The 13,974-nt window shown below is 56.0% G+C and overlaps 1 protein-coding gene across 1 annotated transcript; it reads left to right on the plus strand.

Annotated features, from left to right (window-relative positions):
• Positions 1 to 1,561: 1,561 nt before the first annotated feature.
• On the plus strand, positions 1,562 to 12,533 carry ADAMTS8 (ADAM metallopeptidase with thrombospondin type 1 motif 8; the record flags this gene model as incomplete). Its single annotated transcript, XM_079545772.1, has 9 exons — positions 1,562 to 2,167; positions 7,043 to 7,282; positions 7,471 to 7,603; positions 7,762 to 7,929; positions 8,258 to 8,556; positions 9,237 to 9,420; positions 9,638 to 9,810; positions 9,908 to 10,083; positions 11,801 to 12,533. 9 exons carry the CDS (start codon positions 1,562 to 1,564, stop codon positions 12,531 to 12,533), a joined length of 2,712 nt encoding a protein of 903 aa, XP_079401898.1.
• Positions 12,534 to 13,974: the final 1,441 nt, after the last annotated feature.

A 13,974-nucleotide genomic window follows, 5' to 3' on the forward strand; every position in this document is an offset into this window, starting at 1 on the left:
GAGATGTCCCAGACTGAAGCACACCACAGGTTGTATTTCTTTCCTCCCTTCTCCTCCTCCAGCCGCAGAAAACCACACTTTAAAAAGACAAGAAGCAATCAGAGCCTTGGCCCCAGGGAGTGCTGCTATTTGGAGCCTCTGTTTACTATATAGGTAGGGCTGTGGCTTTTAAGTGGAGATAATAATAGCAGAACAGATGTAAATACATCCTCGTGTAGAGGGAGCGCTGCCTGCAGTGGCCAGGAGCAATTTCCCAGCCACAGGAAAGCAGAATTCCCAGGAAGCTGTGATGCTGCTTCACCCATTTGGATCTTTTTAGGATTAAGCTGAGGACAAAAAAACAAAAAAACCCAAAAAACAAAAGAAAGGAAACACGAACACAAATGAGGACATGGAGCACAATAGGACGTGCCACCCCCAGACTGCAGCAGGGACGTCCCAGTGCTGCACGGGGAGGCCAGGAATCTCATGAAATAATGGGGAAGGAGAGTTTAGGAGGAAAGGAGTCATCTGCATAAGCAGTAATTTCCCTTGCTCCATTACAGTGGGTTGTTCCTGGTGCTAAGCAGGTTCCCAGCCAGGGACAGCGTGCGTCTGCCCATCTCCCAACGTTTGCCACCTCTGTACAAGGGACAGTTCTGCCTGGTGTGCAGTCTGAGACCTTCATACTCAATGACTGCACGTGGATGTGGAGATAAAAAAAAATCCAGTTTTGAAAAGGGGAGATACGGGTTTTTAATGAAGTCACGCTTCCCCCAAGCAGACAGCAGGAGCTGGCTGCACTGCTTTATTCTCCCAAGCATTTTCCACCAGTCCGATTTAGCCACTCGAGCCCATTGCTTTGTCCCAGCCCGAGGAAAGCCCATGTGGACCCAGCTGTTGGGGCACTGAAACCTCCGTGTTTGTCACTTCTGGAGCTCCCCCGGGGCCCGCAGCTCCATCCCTGGCAGAGCAAAGGACGTGGGAACCGCAGGGCCGGCGCTCCCCAGGCACCTCCTGCCCCGCAGGCTGCACGGAGATGCTCTGCAGATGGCAAAGGCCTCGTGCTTTGGAGCCGTGTCCCGAGGAGCACGGGAGGGACGTCCGGGGAGGTGGGGTGGGCTCACCCCGAGGCAATGCCTCTCGTGGTGGGGGGAAAAGCGGCGGCGGGACCCCAAGCCGGGGCAGGACCCCGAGCGGGCAGGCGGAGGTTGTCCTGAAGGGGTTAATGCTGGGAGAGTAACAGGCTGAAGTTGACACTTGGAGGCAGGCGGGGCTCCCGGCGCCTGATTGGCCTCAAACCCCATCCAAAAGTGCTTTTTTTTTTTTTTTTTTTTTTTTTTTTTCTTTCCCTTGCTTTTTTTTTTTTTTTTTTTTGCTTTTTTTTTTTCTTTCACTTCTCCTCCTCCCCCGGCCTCTGGCTGGCAGGGGAGGGGAGTGGGGAGAACAGCGAGAGATCAAAAATAAACCTCTTATGTCAAAGCCGGGGGAGAAAGTATAAATACAGCGGGCTCCGCAGCCGGCGCGGAGGCTGCGGGGGAGGCAGCGCGGGGCCGAGGGCCGGGAGCCCGGCGGGGCCGGGATGGGGCGGCGGGCGCTGCTGGGCGGGCGGGCTCCGCTCCACCTGCTGCTGCTGTGCCACGCCTGGGCGCTGCCTCCGCCGCCGCGAGAGGCGCAGCCGCTGCTGCCCGCCCGCCTGCCCGCTCCGCCGGGACAGCTGGCGCTGCGCCTGGCCGCTTTCGGCCGCGCCGTCGTGCTTCGCCTCCGACCCGACGCCTCTTTCCTCGCCCCGCGCCTCCGCCTGCAGCGCTTGGGAGGCCGACGGCCGCCGGGTCGGGCCGCTCCTCGCCGGGGCTGCTTCTACGCCGGGACCGTCGAAGGGCGTCCCGACGCTCCCGCCGTGCTCAGCCGCTGCGGTGCCGGGCTCCGCGCCGCCTTCCTGCTCGACGGGGCGGCGTACGCGCTGCAGCCTCTCGGGCCGCCCGCTCCCGGCCCGCCCTGGCGCCGCCCGCACCGCCTCCAGCGCCGCGCCGCCCCGCTGGCCCCGACTCGATCGCAGCCCCGGCCCGAAGCCGCTCCCGGGCAGCCGCTCCGCCGTGCCCGGCGCTTCGTCTCCGAGGCGCGCTACGTGGAGACGCTGCTGGTGGCCGATGCGTCCATGGTGCGCTTCTACGGGGAGGACGTGGAGGTAAGGGCTGCCGGTGGTCCCTCCCGTCCCCGCTGCCGTTCCGTTCCCTACTTTTCCCATCCTCTCCGTTCCTCCGGGGGCGATTTTCTCCCCCATCCATTCCTGTCGTTCCTGTCCTTTCTTGCCCGCGTCCCCGTTCCCACCGCGTTTGTCCCCTCTTGTCCTCTCTTGTCTCCGTCTCCGCTGCCTCTCTGTCACCTCCTGCCTGTGTCCCTCCATCCCCATCTGTTCCCTCGTTTTCCCCTCCCTCTTTTTTTCTCCTGTTCCCTCTCTCAAGCTCGCCGTGCCCCCACTCGGCTCCGGGTGAGGGTCTACCACCCCGTAACGGGAAGAGGAGAGGTTCTGTGTTTGGGGCATCCTTTGCAAACCCAGCATCCATCTCGAGGAGCACGGCGATGCCCCTTCTACGCCGTGTCCCCGCGGCGGAGGGACAGAGGGTCTTAAAGCCATTCCTTCCGTCGGGTCGGAGCCGCGCTGCCGGGTGATGCGCTGAGCTCCGTGAGCATCGCAGCCCTGCGCCCGAGCCACCTGCTGCAGCCGAGCGGAGGCTGCGGGACTGCAGTGCTGCGAGGGGTGCTAGGGCTGATCAAAGCGGCTCTCAATGGTGAGCAGCTCCGGTCCCTGATTTCAGAGAGGTCACCTCTTCCACGTGTCTCAGTTTCCCCATCTCTTGCCTGCAGGCTGTCTGCAGCCCCGTGCTGTGCTGTGCCCCAAGTGCTGCTGTGTGTTTGCATGAAGGTTTGTTTAGGTCTTCAGGTCCAAATGTTGCTGAAATCTGTGGGTTTTTGTCACTGGTGACCACGCACTGAAGTTGCTCATCCTCTGGACTGGTTGGGTACGGGGCTGGGGGAGCAGTCCTTGTAGCTGGAGCACCTGAAACCATCATCTGCACTTTGGCACTGTGGCTTTGCTGCTTTGTCCCTCTTTTGTTGTTGTTTTTTTTTCCTCTCCAGGTCTCCCTCCATTTCTCCATTCCTATTAAAGCAGAGCTTTCATTAAAGCCCTGCTCAGACAGTGCCTGACCCTGAGGAATGTGGAGCCCTGGTGCTCCAGCTGATCTCAGCTGCTCTGCTGGTGCTCAGCAGCACTCAGGTTTTGCACTTTGCAACTTTTGCTTTTGTAACCCCAGGCTGGGCTCTGGAGCTCCAGAGAGCTCAGAGTCCTCACTGCAGAGGATGGAGGAGCAGTGGATGCTGCACAGCACACAGGGGTCTGCATTCTGCTACAGCTAAAGCATTTTGGGGGGAATTGCAAGAATGCCCAGCTGGGGAAAAAGCAAAATCCCGCTGTGCAGAGCTGCTGAGCTGCATGGGGTGGGAGCACTGGTGCTGTGCCCCAGGGTGTGGGCGATACCACAGGGCGGATGCACAGCAGCTTCCTCCTTAATTACCTTAATTATTTTCCAGTCTGCCCAGCTCCCTTTTTCCCATCTCCTTTGTCCCAGAAAGCAATATCTTTGCAGCATCGCTGAGTGCTTCTCAATTGGAAGGAAAGTTCCAGAGATAGCACTCAGGATGATCAGAATGCTAACATTTCAGAATTTGGGAGAAAACCTTGCCAGTCATGTGGCAGCTCTTACGGCATGGATTTCTCCCCTAAGATCTTCTCAGCAGCACAAACATAGGGAGAAACTCCCAACTCCAGAGACCCAGCAGCTGCTTGCTGCTCCTTAAAGCTGGGAGCTGGGGCTGGGGAGCCAACAAGTGTTGGTGATGTTACAAGGAGATGCCCAGGCAGCAGGAATGTTGAGTCCAAAGCACCCTTTCATATTTCTGCTGTGACTTCTCTTCCCGTAACCATATTTACTAAAGGTCACAAGCATGGTTTGCATTCCCTGTTAGTTTCTTGCATAAGCTGTAAGAGATCAAGCAGAAGATAGTCACCATGAGATGCATTCAAGCATTGCAAATTACAATCAATGCCATTCTGTTATTAGGGAAATGCTATTAGTGATTTATTTTTAATCAATCTGTGTCATGGATTGAGCCATTATAACTCAGCTGTTAACCTAATTTAGATAACAAGAGCTTGATGGAGGCAGAATTGATACTCGCATAAACCAGGAAGAAATTACAGAGCGACAGCAAAACCAGGGCTGAAATGTGGGATCTGGGCATTGCTCTGAGCTGAGGATCGCAGGAGATGGGGCTGGGGAGAAGTGGGAGCAGAGGCAGGAGGTGCTGCAGGGGCCGTTTCCGTGCTGTGCACCTGCAGAGCGATGCTGCAGTGCTTGGGATGCTCCGGGACACCCAGAGCAGCGCACGGTTACGGAAGTGGCCGCAGCATCCCCAGCCAGTTGGCAGCAGGGCCGGATTCCTGCGGTGGGATTTCTTTCATCTCTTGGGTGCAGATGAGACGTTCCCTGAGCCTCCCCCTGCAGACGGGTGGCTGCCAGCCGCTCTCCTTGCAAGCAAAGAATCTGCAACCCCTGCTGTAAAGGGCCGGCACGTGGGGGAGCGCAGCAGAACTGGGTCGGGCTGATTAAGCCGGGATTCCTCTCCTGACTTCTGCGGTTTTTGCAGGCAGATTTATGAGGTTTTAGGAGTGCTGTTGCAATCCCTTCTCTCTAAGATTGGCACGTGGGATCGCTGACCACAGCCAGGGTCCTGCTGCTACCTCTGCGATGCTCAGACCTGCTGCCTGTGTGGCCTGGAGGCAAAGGCCCTGATTTTGCAGGGTATCTGAGCTGGGGGGGCTGCAAGCAGATGTTTTGGGATGGGAAAGCAGGCTGGGATGTCTGTGTGCATTGTTTCCAATAGCCGGGCAGCCCTCTCATCTGGCCCTGTGTTTTCTTCCTTCCATCTGTCTGTGCTCCAGAAATCTCAGCGTTTCTTTTCCCCTTGCAAAACTGCTGGCTTCCAGGGAGGGGAAAACAAGAAGGTGACCTTATGAACAAACAAACAAACCTACAGCCCCACTCCAAGCTGGACGCAGCAGCTCTCCTGTTGTTGGTCCTGCTGGGAGCTGGGAGGGAGCTGCACCCTGCTGCCCTCCTGCATGGGTGTTGGACCATCATGTGCATACCACAGTAATGGTGTCTAAGCACGGTTTCTCCCCTGCAGAAACACTATTTTTAAAGAAAAAGAGGACAACAAAAGCCAGTCTGGGGCTCTCTGCAGACTTCCTAGTGCTTCCTTTGGAGAAGAACATAAGTAGGGATTTTGCAAGAGGTTGTATTGGAAAGTGAAATCCTTCAACGCTGACAAGTTGTGAGCAATCGCTTCAGTTCTCTATGCTCTGTCTTATTTTTTCGTTGCTGAGCCTAATCATGGGGCCAAAGGGCTCATGTTCAGCTCCAGCTCCCAGCCCTTGGCTGCAGCAAGGAGATGCAGGTGTGCTGCTGCTCTCCCCGGAGCACTGCAGCAGCCACCCAAAACCCAGCGGGCTCCCACTTGTTCTGAAGATGGGTATAAATAGACACCAGATGGTGGAACAAGTGAATCTGACCTTTTAATCTGTGCTAAATAGCTGTTTGTTCGGTTCGCTTTCCATCCTTCCAGCTCTTTCTGGAGCTTTGTAGATGAAGGGCAGGCAGGTGGGTGCTTTCTGAGCTCCCCATTCCCACTGCTGGAATAATTCCTTGGCTTGGCATAACCCTACAGAGTCATGTCCGGGGCTATGGAAGCTCCAGGGGGCAATTTTGGGGATGCTTTATGCTGCTTGTAGGTTGGTCTCCCCTATGGGGTAAACAAGTCCCTCATCCCCTGCAGCAAATGGCTTCAGGTTGGATTTAAGGAAAAATTTATCTTCTGAAAGAGCAGTGCTGCACTGCACAGCTGCCCAGGGAGGGATCACCATCCCTTGGGGTGTTCCATAACATAGGGATGTGGCACCGAGGGATGTGGGCAGTGGGCACAGTGGGGTGGCTTGAGGATCTCAGGGGTCTTTTCCAACCCTACTGGCTGTGTGATTCTAATTGGTTGCACTCACAGGGACCTCATCCGCATGGTGACTTCTCCATGACACTTGTTGCATGTTTTGGCTGGGATGTGAGCCATGTCATGGAGCAGCGGCCAGTCTAAATAAAGTCTGCTGTGCTCCCACTAGCCTCGCTGGGGCCGCTGTTTTATCCCAGCCCAAGGAAGGCTTCAGCTGCAATTGCTGAAGGAAGACATCTGCTGATGGGAAGGTTCCATGGACGTGCTCCCTATCCCATCTGGGAGCTCTCAGAGCGATGCTGGTACTGCAGCGAGACGGGCGGGCAATCCGTCTGGGGACGAGAGAAGCCACTTTCTCTTTCACAACACTCGCTGTTGTGTAATCGTGCATTTTTTTCTCATGACTCCGGGTCTGTGAATGCGTGCCAAGCAGAAGAGGAATTTCGATGCTCTGATAAGATGTTTACATCAGCCAGGACGGTGCTGGCGCATTTGATGTATGAAGTCATCGCCGGCTGTTGGGCTGCTGAGTGGAGGACGCTGCTGGGCAAAGACTTGGTGTGGGAGCCCCACAGCCCCAGTCAGGAGCTCAGGCTGTGGTGGGGAGGGGTAACGCGTGGCTTGGCCTTGTGGCTGCTCTGCATGGCCCAGAACTGTCCTTAAAGAGCAGCGGTGCTGGGTGTGAAGGCAGAAAATGAAGTGACGCTGCTGTGCCCGTGGCTTCTGCAGGCTCAGGGTGCACAGCATTGTGTATAGGAATGGCAACACCCAGTCCATCAGCCTAAGTGGATCTGTGACTGTTTGGATGTGGTAGACTCCATAAATGGGTTTGGTTTCTCCTTTCCTAGTAAAGATAAGTAGGCTAGCAGTCACACTCGATGGCCTTAAAGGTCTTTTCCAACCCAAATGATTCTACGATTGTACAAAAATAAGAGAAGGTGGCAGGTACACCACACCCCTGTGTAGAGATTTCACCCCAGCTATCTCCCTCTTGCAGAACCACGTCCTGACCCTGATGTCCATGGCAGCTCGCATCTACAAGCACCCCAGCCTGAAGAATGCCGTCAACCTGGTGGTGGTGAAGGTGCTGGTGGTGGATGAGGAGGCAGCAGGGCCGGAGGTGTCGGACAACGGTGGCCTCACCCTCCGCAACTTCTGCAGCTGGCAGCAGCAGTTCAACCCACCAAGCGACCGGCACCCTGAGCACTATGACACAGCCATCCTGCTCACCCGACAGGTCTGGGGGTCCCTTGGTGCGGATGCTGGGGGAGACGAGGTTTTGAGATAGCGTAGAGAGAGGGGAGAGCTCCTATCACAAGGGATGGAGCTTCCAGTTGGCACAAATCGAGCCGATTCGGGAGTTTAGTGCATTCAGGATGTGGAATTTTGGTTTGCTCAACCTTCTCGGGTGCTGCCTCCCAACAGGATTTCTGTGGGCATCAAGGCTGTGACACGCTGGGGGTGGCGGATATCGGCACCATGTGTGACCGCAACAAAAGCTGCTCGGTGATCGAGGATGAGGGGCTGCAGGCTGCCTACACGCTGGCTCACGAGCTGGGTAATGTGTGCCTTTGTGGAGCTTTTGTGCTTTTTTTTGATCTCAGTGGTCTATTCCAACCTTTATGATTCTATGATTGCTTCTGTTCTGGAAGCAAAAAGCATTTGCAGCAACAGAAAAAGGCTGATAACTCATAGGAGATGCCCTCTGCTCTGCAGGCCACGTGCTCAGCATGCCCCATGACGACTCCAAGACCTGTGAGCGGCTCTTTGGGCCTCTGGGCAAGCACCATATGATGGCCCCACTCTTTGTCCACCTGAACAAGAGCCAGCCCTGGTCCCCATGCAGTGCCATGTACCTCACTGAGTTCCTGGATGGAGGGCACGGTAAGGCTCAGCTCAGCAGAATTTAAAGCATTTTTCTTGATTGCTTGGGCTCATTACAAACTCTAGAGGGTGAAGAGGGCTCAGTCAGAACACCGGCTGAGCTCTGTCCCCTTATCATCTTAGAATTGTTTGAGTTTGAAGGAACCTGGCCCAACTTCCCAGATACGTACAGCTCGATCAGGTGCTCAGTGCCTGGTCCAACCTGACCTTGGAAATCTCCAGGGATGGGGCATTCGTCCCATCTCAGTGTCCTCTTCTTGGTGTTACCCATGGGACCAAACCCCAGTGCACCTCCATCCTGATCCATGCCCCTCCTTGCTGCTTGCAGGTGACTGCTTGCTTGATGCCCCAGCCCAAGCCCTCTCTCTGCCCTCGGAGCTGCCTGGCCGAGGAGCGCTGTACAGCCTGGACCAGCAGTGCCAGCAAATCTTTGGCAAAGACTTCCAGCACTGCCCCAACACCACGGAGGAGGACATCTGTGCCCAGCTGTGGTGTAGGACCAGCAGTGGGGAGCCGCTGTGCCACACCAAGAACGGCAGCCTGCCATGGGCTGATGGCACCCCCTGCACAGGTGGTGGGCTGTGCTGGGATGGAGCCTGCCTGCCACAGGATGCGCTGCAGCCCCAGGTACTGCAGGACAGGGCCTGGAGGAGTGGGGTTGCACCTCTCTGTATTTGTGTATTTTTATATATGTATGTATTTACCACCTGCTGACCGATCCCCAAGCACCAGTGACCCCCCAAGCCAGCTCCCCCTAGTTTTATTGCTCAGCATGGTATGGGACGTTCCTTTGGCTGGTTTGGGTCAGTTGTCTTAGTTCTGTCCTTCCCAGCTCCTCGTCTCCCCACGGCCCCTTCGCTGGCAGGGCAGCACAAGGAGTGAAAGGTCCTTGGCTCTGTGCAGCACATCCACATTGTTTTTCTGCTAAATCCAAAACACAGCATCATACCAATCACTGCGAAGAAAATTAACTCCCTCCCAGCCAAAACCAGGAGAGAGCTCATAGAGGATCATAGGACCAGGCTAGTCCTAACCACAGCAAGCAGTTCTGCAATTAACTCTGATTAAGCTGATTTATTTGCATTGCTTTACCAGAGGAATTAGCAGCGATGCCTGAGCCAGTCAGCAAACTGCAGGCTTCCAGCACACGAACCCGTGCACACCAGCAATAGCTTCACGCAAAGCACGCGCTTAAGTGCTTTGCTGGATCAGGGCCCCGGTCCGCAGCACGGGGAGAGGATCTGGGGGCGGAGGGGGGGGATGGTTGCACTTTTTCCACCCTGGCAGCTTCTCGTGGCCTCTTGCAGCCGGCGGTTGATGGTGGCTGGGGTGCATGGAGCCCATGGGGTTCGTGCTCACGGACGTGCGGTGGTGGCGTGCAGTTCTCCCACCGCCACTGCGATCATCCCCGGCCACAGCACGGCGGCCGCTACTGCGAGGGCCAGCGCACCCGTTACCAGTCGTGCCACACCGACGAGTGCCCGCAGGATGGTAAGCTCCCTGCTGTTCCCAAAGGCACGTTCACCCGCTCCCTGTGCTTTTTTCCTGCACCCCGTGGTTGCCCTGCAGTCCGTTGGATACAAGCAGCATCTTCCTTTCTGTGTGCTTCCACCGTTCTCGCATCTCTCCCACATCTCCACTGAGGAGGATGAGAGCTCCTTGCTCGCAGCACAGGGCTTTTGGGTCATTGTTTTGCCTTTCCTTTTAGGCAAGAGCTTTCGGGAGCAGCAGTGTGAGAAATACAACAGCTACAACTTCACAGATCTGGAGGGGAACCGGCTGGAGTGGGTCCCCAAGTACGCAGGGGTGTCCCCCCGGGACCGCTGCAAGCTCTTCTGCCGAGCCAGGGGAAGGAGCGAGTTTAAAGTCTTTGAGCCCAAAGTAAGATATCTCACGACGTCAGTTCCCAATGTCCATCTTTATACCCATTTCAGAGCAAATTCCTGCAAATTCCACGCTCCTTGTTCGCTCTCCCCAGGTGATAGATGGGACGCTGTGTGGTCCGGAGACCCTGTCCATCTGTGTGCATGGGCAGTGCATCAAGGCCGGCTGTGATCACGTTGTTGGGTCCTCCAAGAAACTGGACAAGTGCGGGGTGTGCGGCGGCAACGGCTCAACCTGCAGGAAAATAACCGGCTCGCTCAACCGATCCAAGTAAGGCACAGGGGAGAGCAGTCCCTGGAGATGGGCAGGGGGGAAAAGCAGCATCAGGCTGTAGGAAAGGAGCACAGAGACATTTGTTCCTCTTGTGGCTGTGATTGGAAAAGCTGCTTTGGCTCTGCAGAGCTCCTGACCCGGCAACATCTGGCCGGGGAGCTCTGCTTGCTCCGTGCCGGCGGGCAGCCCAGGGGTGCTGGGCAGATGTTCACAAAGCCCAATGTCTGCGTAAGCGCTTCCTACGCTCGCCGCAAAGGAAACGAGATCGAGTCAGGGCTTAGCAAAGAGCAGAGGCAGCGTTTCCACAGCTGGGCTCCCCTGCACCGACCCCACGTGTCCCCACTGCTCTGCTCTGCTGTGTCTGCACGGTGCTGCTCAGCATGCAGCTCTGAAAGGTGTTGTGATGCACAAGGGTGAGCTGCGTGTTTGACGTGGTGCATTTTGCTCTCGTGCAGCAAAACTCGTTCCTGCTTCTCTCTGCTGCAAACCCGCGTGATGCTCAGGAAACCATCCCCCTCTCATTCCCCTTTACTAGGAATATCAAAAATCCTCCGCTCCATAAGGTCCCAGGATGTGGGCAGCCCTTTCTGCTGCCCAAAATCTTTGCTGCTTTGTCACAGAGCTGGAGTTAATGCGTCCCGCAGAGGCTTTTGCTGAACAGATAGTAACAAAGCCCAGCACATCCAATTCCATGCGGCGAGGTGACTCACTCAGTCAAATTAGATTTCCTAAATGGTTTCCTTCCAGGGAGCCAGATGAATGGAGCTTCCATTCTCCTATGAATTGTTTGTGGTTGACTAAAGAGAGATTAGCGTAGTAGCTACAGCCAAGAAGAGATCCCATTAAGATCGGGGTTATGGAGGCCAGGGCGACTGAGAGCAGGCTTTGACCCTGAGGCTTTGTTCCAAAATACTCTGACCATAATTCCTGACCGCAGCGTCAACCTGGGGAATGTGTGAGAGCCCCCTGCCAGCTCCACGGCGTGATTCATGTGGGGGGATGGGGTGCCAGGGTGGCATTTTGTCACTGTCACCAGGCAGCATTGCAGCACTGGGGGCACGCAGGGACGCAGCCCTGAGCCAAGAGAAAAGCAAAGTGTTCCCAAGGGTCATGCTCAGCAGAAAAAACTCCTCCAGCACAGTGTCCTCAAATGGAGCTCTTGGCATCGGGATGGGGCTGCCAACCCTTCTGAGAGGAGCCTGGGGTGCCCGGTGCAGCGATGCCTGCCTGCGGTGAGCAGTATTTTTGCTGCCCTAGTTCTTGCTGTTTTCTAGGAAAGGCTTTCCAGTTGGCACCAACAAGATCGGAGGTGGCTGTGCTGTTAACTGTTTGGCTCCTGATTGGATGTGAGCAGGGACATCTGGCCAACGCACGCGATGCCAGCAGCACCCAGCTCGCCTGTCCCCCTGTGCTATCAGCACTGACAAAGCCATGGGGGCACCTTGGCTTTTCATGCCAAATGCTGCAGCCGTGTCAAACAAAGGGGAGCAGGGGAAACATAGTTTCCTACCAAGGCTGATAATTGTGCTAATTTGTTTGATTGCGTTGCTCATTTTTGTGTTTAATTTAGTAAATCCTTCCAGCCTAGCGCACATCTGGCACAACTGCAGTGTTTCCAGTTCTGCAGTGCTCTTGGGTACTGAGAGATGGCTTCAGAGCCACGATCCCCCTTGGAAAGGCCAGGAAAATAACCATGTCCCCTCACCCCATGCAGGTATGGCTACAATGACATCGTCACCATCCCAGCTGGGGCAACCAACATTGACATCAAGCAGCGCAGCCACCGCGGGGTGCGCCACGACGGGAACTACCTGGCCCTGAGGACCCTGGAGGGCAGGTACCTGCTGAACGGTGACTTTGCCATCTCGGCCATGGAGCAGGACATCCTCATTAAGGGCACCATCCTCAAGTACAGCGGCTCCATGACGACTTTGGAGAGGCTGCAGAGCTTCCGGCAGCTCCCAGAGCCCCTGACCGTCCAACTGCTGACTATTGCCAGCGAGGTCTTCCCACCCAAAGTCAAGTACACCTTCTTCATCCCTAAAGACGTCCCCTTCAGCAAGCAGAAGGACAAAGAGAAGAAGTCGGCCAACGTCATCCGCCCAATGCTCACCTCGCAGTGGGTGCTGGGCGACTGGTCCGAGTGCTCCAAGACCTGTGGCTCTGGCTGGCAGAGACGGACAGTGGAGTGCCGGGATGTCGAAGGCCAACCTTCAGCCACTTGCGACCGAGCCCTCAAGCCTGAGGACATCAAACCCTGTGGTGACATCCCATGCCCTCTGTGGCGCATGGGCCCTTGGTCGCCGTGCTCCCAGACGTGTGGCGAGGGCGTGCGGACACGCAATGCTTCCTGCATCCACTACACCGGCACCGTCATCGCCCCGGAGAAATGCAGCTCCCCAGGGCCACCACCAGCCACTGCCACCTGCCTGCTGCGGCAGTGCTGAGTGGGGACAGCGGGGCACAGGGCTGGGGACACAGGCCACCGAGTGCCACTGTGCCGCAGGGTTGCTTGAGGACGAGAGCTGCTGGTAGCCCGGCGGTTCGTCTACCTCAGAAGGGGGAATAAGGGCAGCAAAATAGGGAGGAATCACTTATTTGTGCCTTTTCCTTTTTGGTTGGTTGGGGCTGCGGGTTCAGGAGAGATTGGGGTGGGTGGTGGTGGTGTGGGACGTGGTGAAACTGGGGCTTCTTTGCAAAAGCGTTGTTGTGCAGCTGAGGTCGCTGTCCCTGCCACGCAGCAGTGTGGGTGTGTTGAGCATTTTATCGGCTGTGGTTTTTCAGCTGGAGATAAGTGGCTCGTGTGGCTGGAAGGGAATCAGCCGAGGGCTGGGCTATAGGCGGTCGTGGCGGCTTCTGCTGGATTTATAACCCAGGAGGTGCCAGAGCTCTGCCTCCAATCATCCCCCACAGCCGCTGTTCCTCCCTGAGCTGCAGCCCCACCAGGAACACGTATCTCCTCACCTCCATTTCCCCAGTATAAAACGATCCCACCCCTGTTCCCACTTGCAGGGTTGCCCCAAGGATTAATTAAAGCTCTGCAGCGCTCTGGCTGCGAAATGCCTGTTGCTGTCCCTGTTCCCCTGCAGAGCAAACATTTGGCTGCGCCCACATCCCCTCTCCCATCCTCTTGGCTCTGCCTGCCACACGTTCACTTTACCAGCTGTGCTTTTCATTTTGGAGATGAGACCCAACCGGTACCACTGCTCAGCCCCAATCCCTCAAGCCCAGGACACCCAAGGATGCTCAGCCCTAGCATTTGGCTCCATCTGGGCCTGGAAGCTCCAACAGGGAGTCCCACAGGGCTGCAGCTCCTCTCCCAGCCCAGACGCTCTGGCCGTGCTGCAGATGCTGCTCACTCACTGACCTCTCCCCTTTTGAAGCAATCGCCTCTCGCTGGATGTGTGCTGGCAGCAGCCAGAGCCTTGGGAGCAGGACTGGAATTTGCAAATGTTTTGTCACTGACATCGCATGCTGGGTGGATTTTAGGGGATTTTTGCTACATTTTACTTTCCCCATTTGCAAAATGAAGCTGCCTCGTGGAGCTGCTCTTGGTGCAGGAGCTGCTCAATCCTGCCCTGCACATGGGAGGGAGCTTTTGCAAGAAGGGCTGAGCATGATGCAATTGTTTTGCCAGCATGGAGGTGACCGAACAGCAGGTCCATATTGCAAATCGTGCCTTGGGGGGAATCGCTTTTGTCCCCATTGTTACAGCAGGATGGAGGCTTTTCAAGCAGAGAGGTTGCCTTGTCTGCAAGGAGGCTCTGCTGTCATTCACTGCATGGAAATGTGAATCTGGGCAGCTGCAAGGATGAGAGGGATGCTGATTTTGGAAAGGATGCACATTTTGGAGAGGGATTGAGATTCTGGAGAAGGATGCAGATTTTT

The sequence above is a fragment of the Tetrao urogallus genome (genome assembly GCF_951394365.1).
Source record: "Tetrao urogallus genome assembly, chromosome: 22".
Lineage (NCBI taxonomy): Eukaryota > Metazoa > Chordata > Aves > Galliformes > Phasianidae > Tetrao > Tetrao urogallus.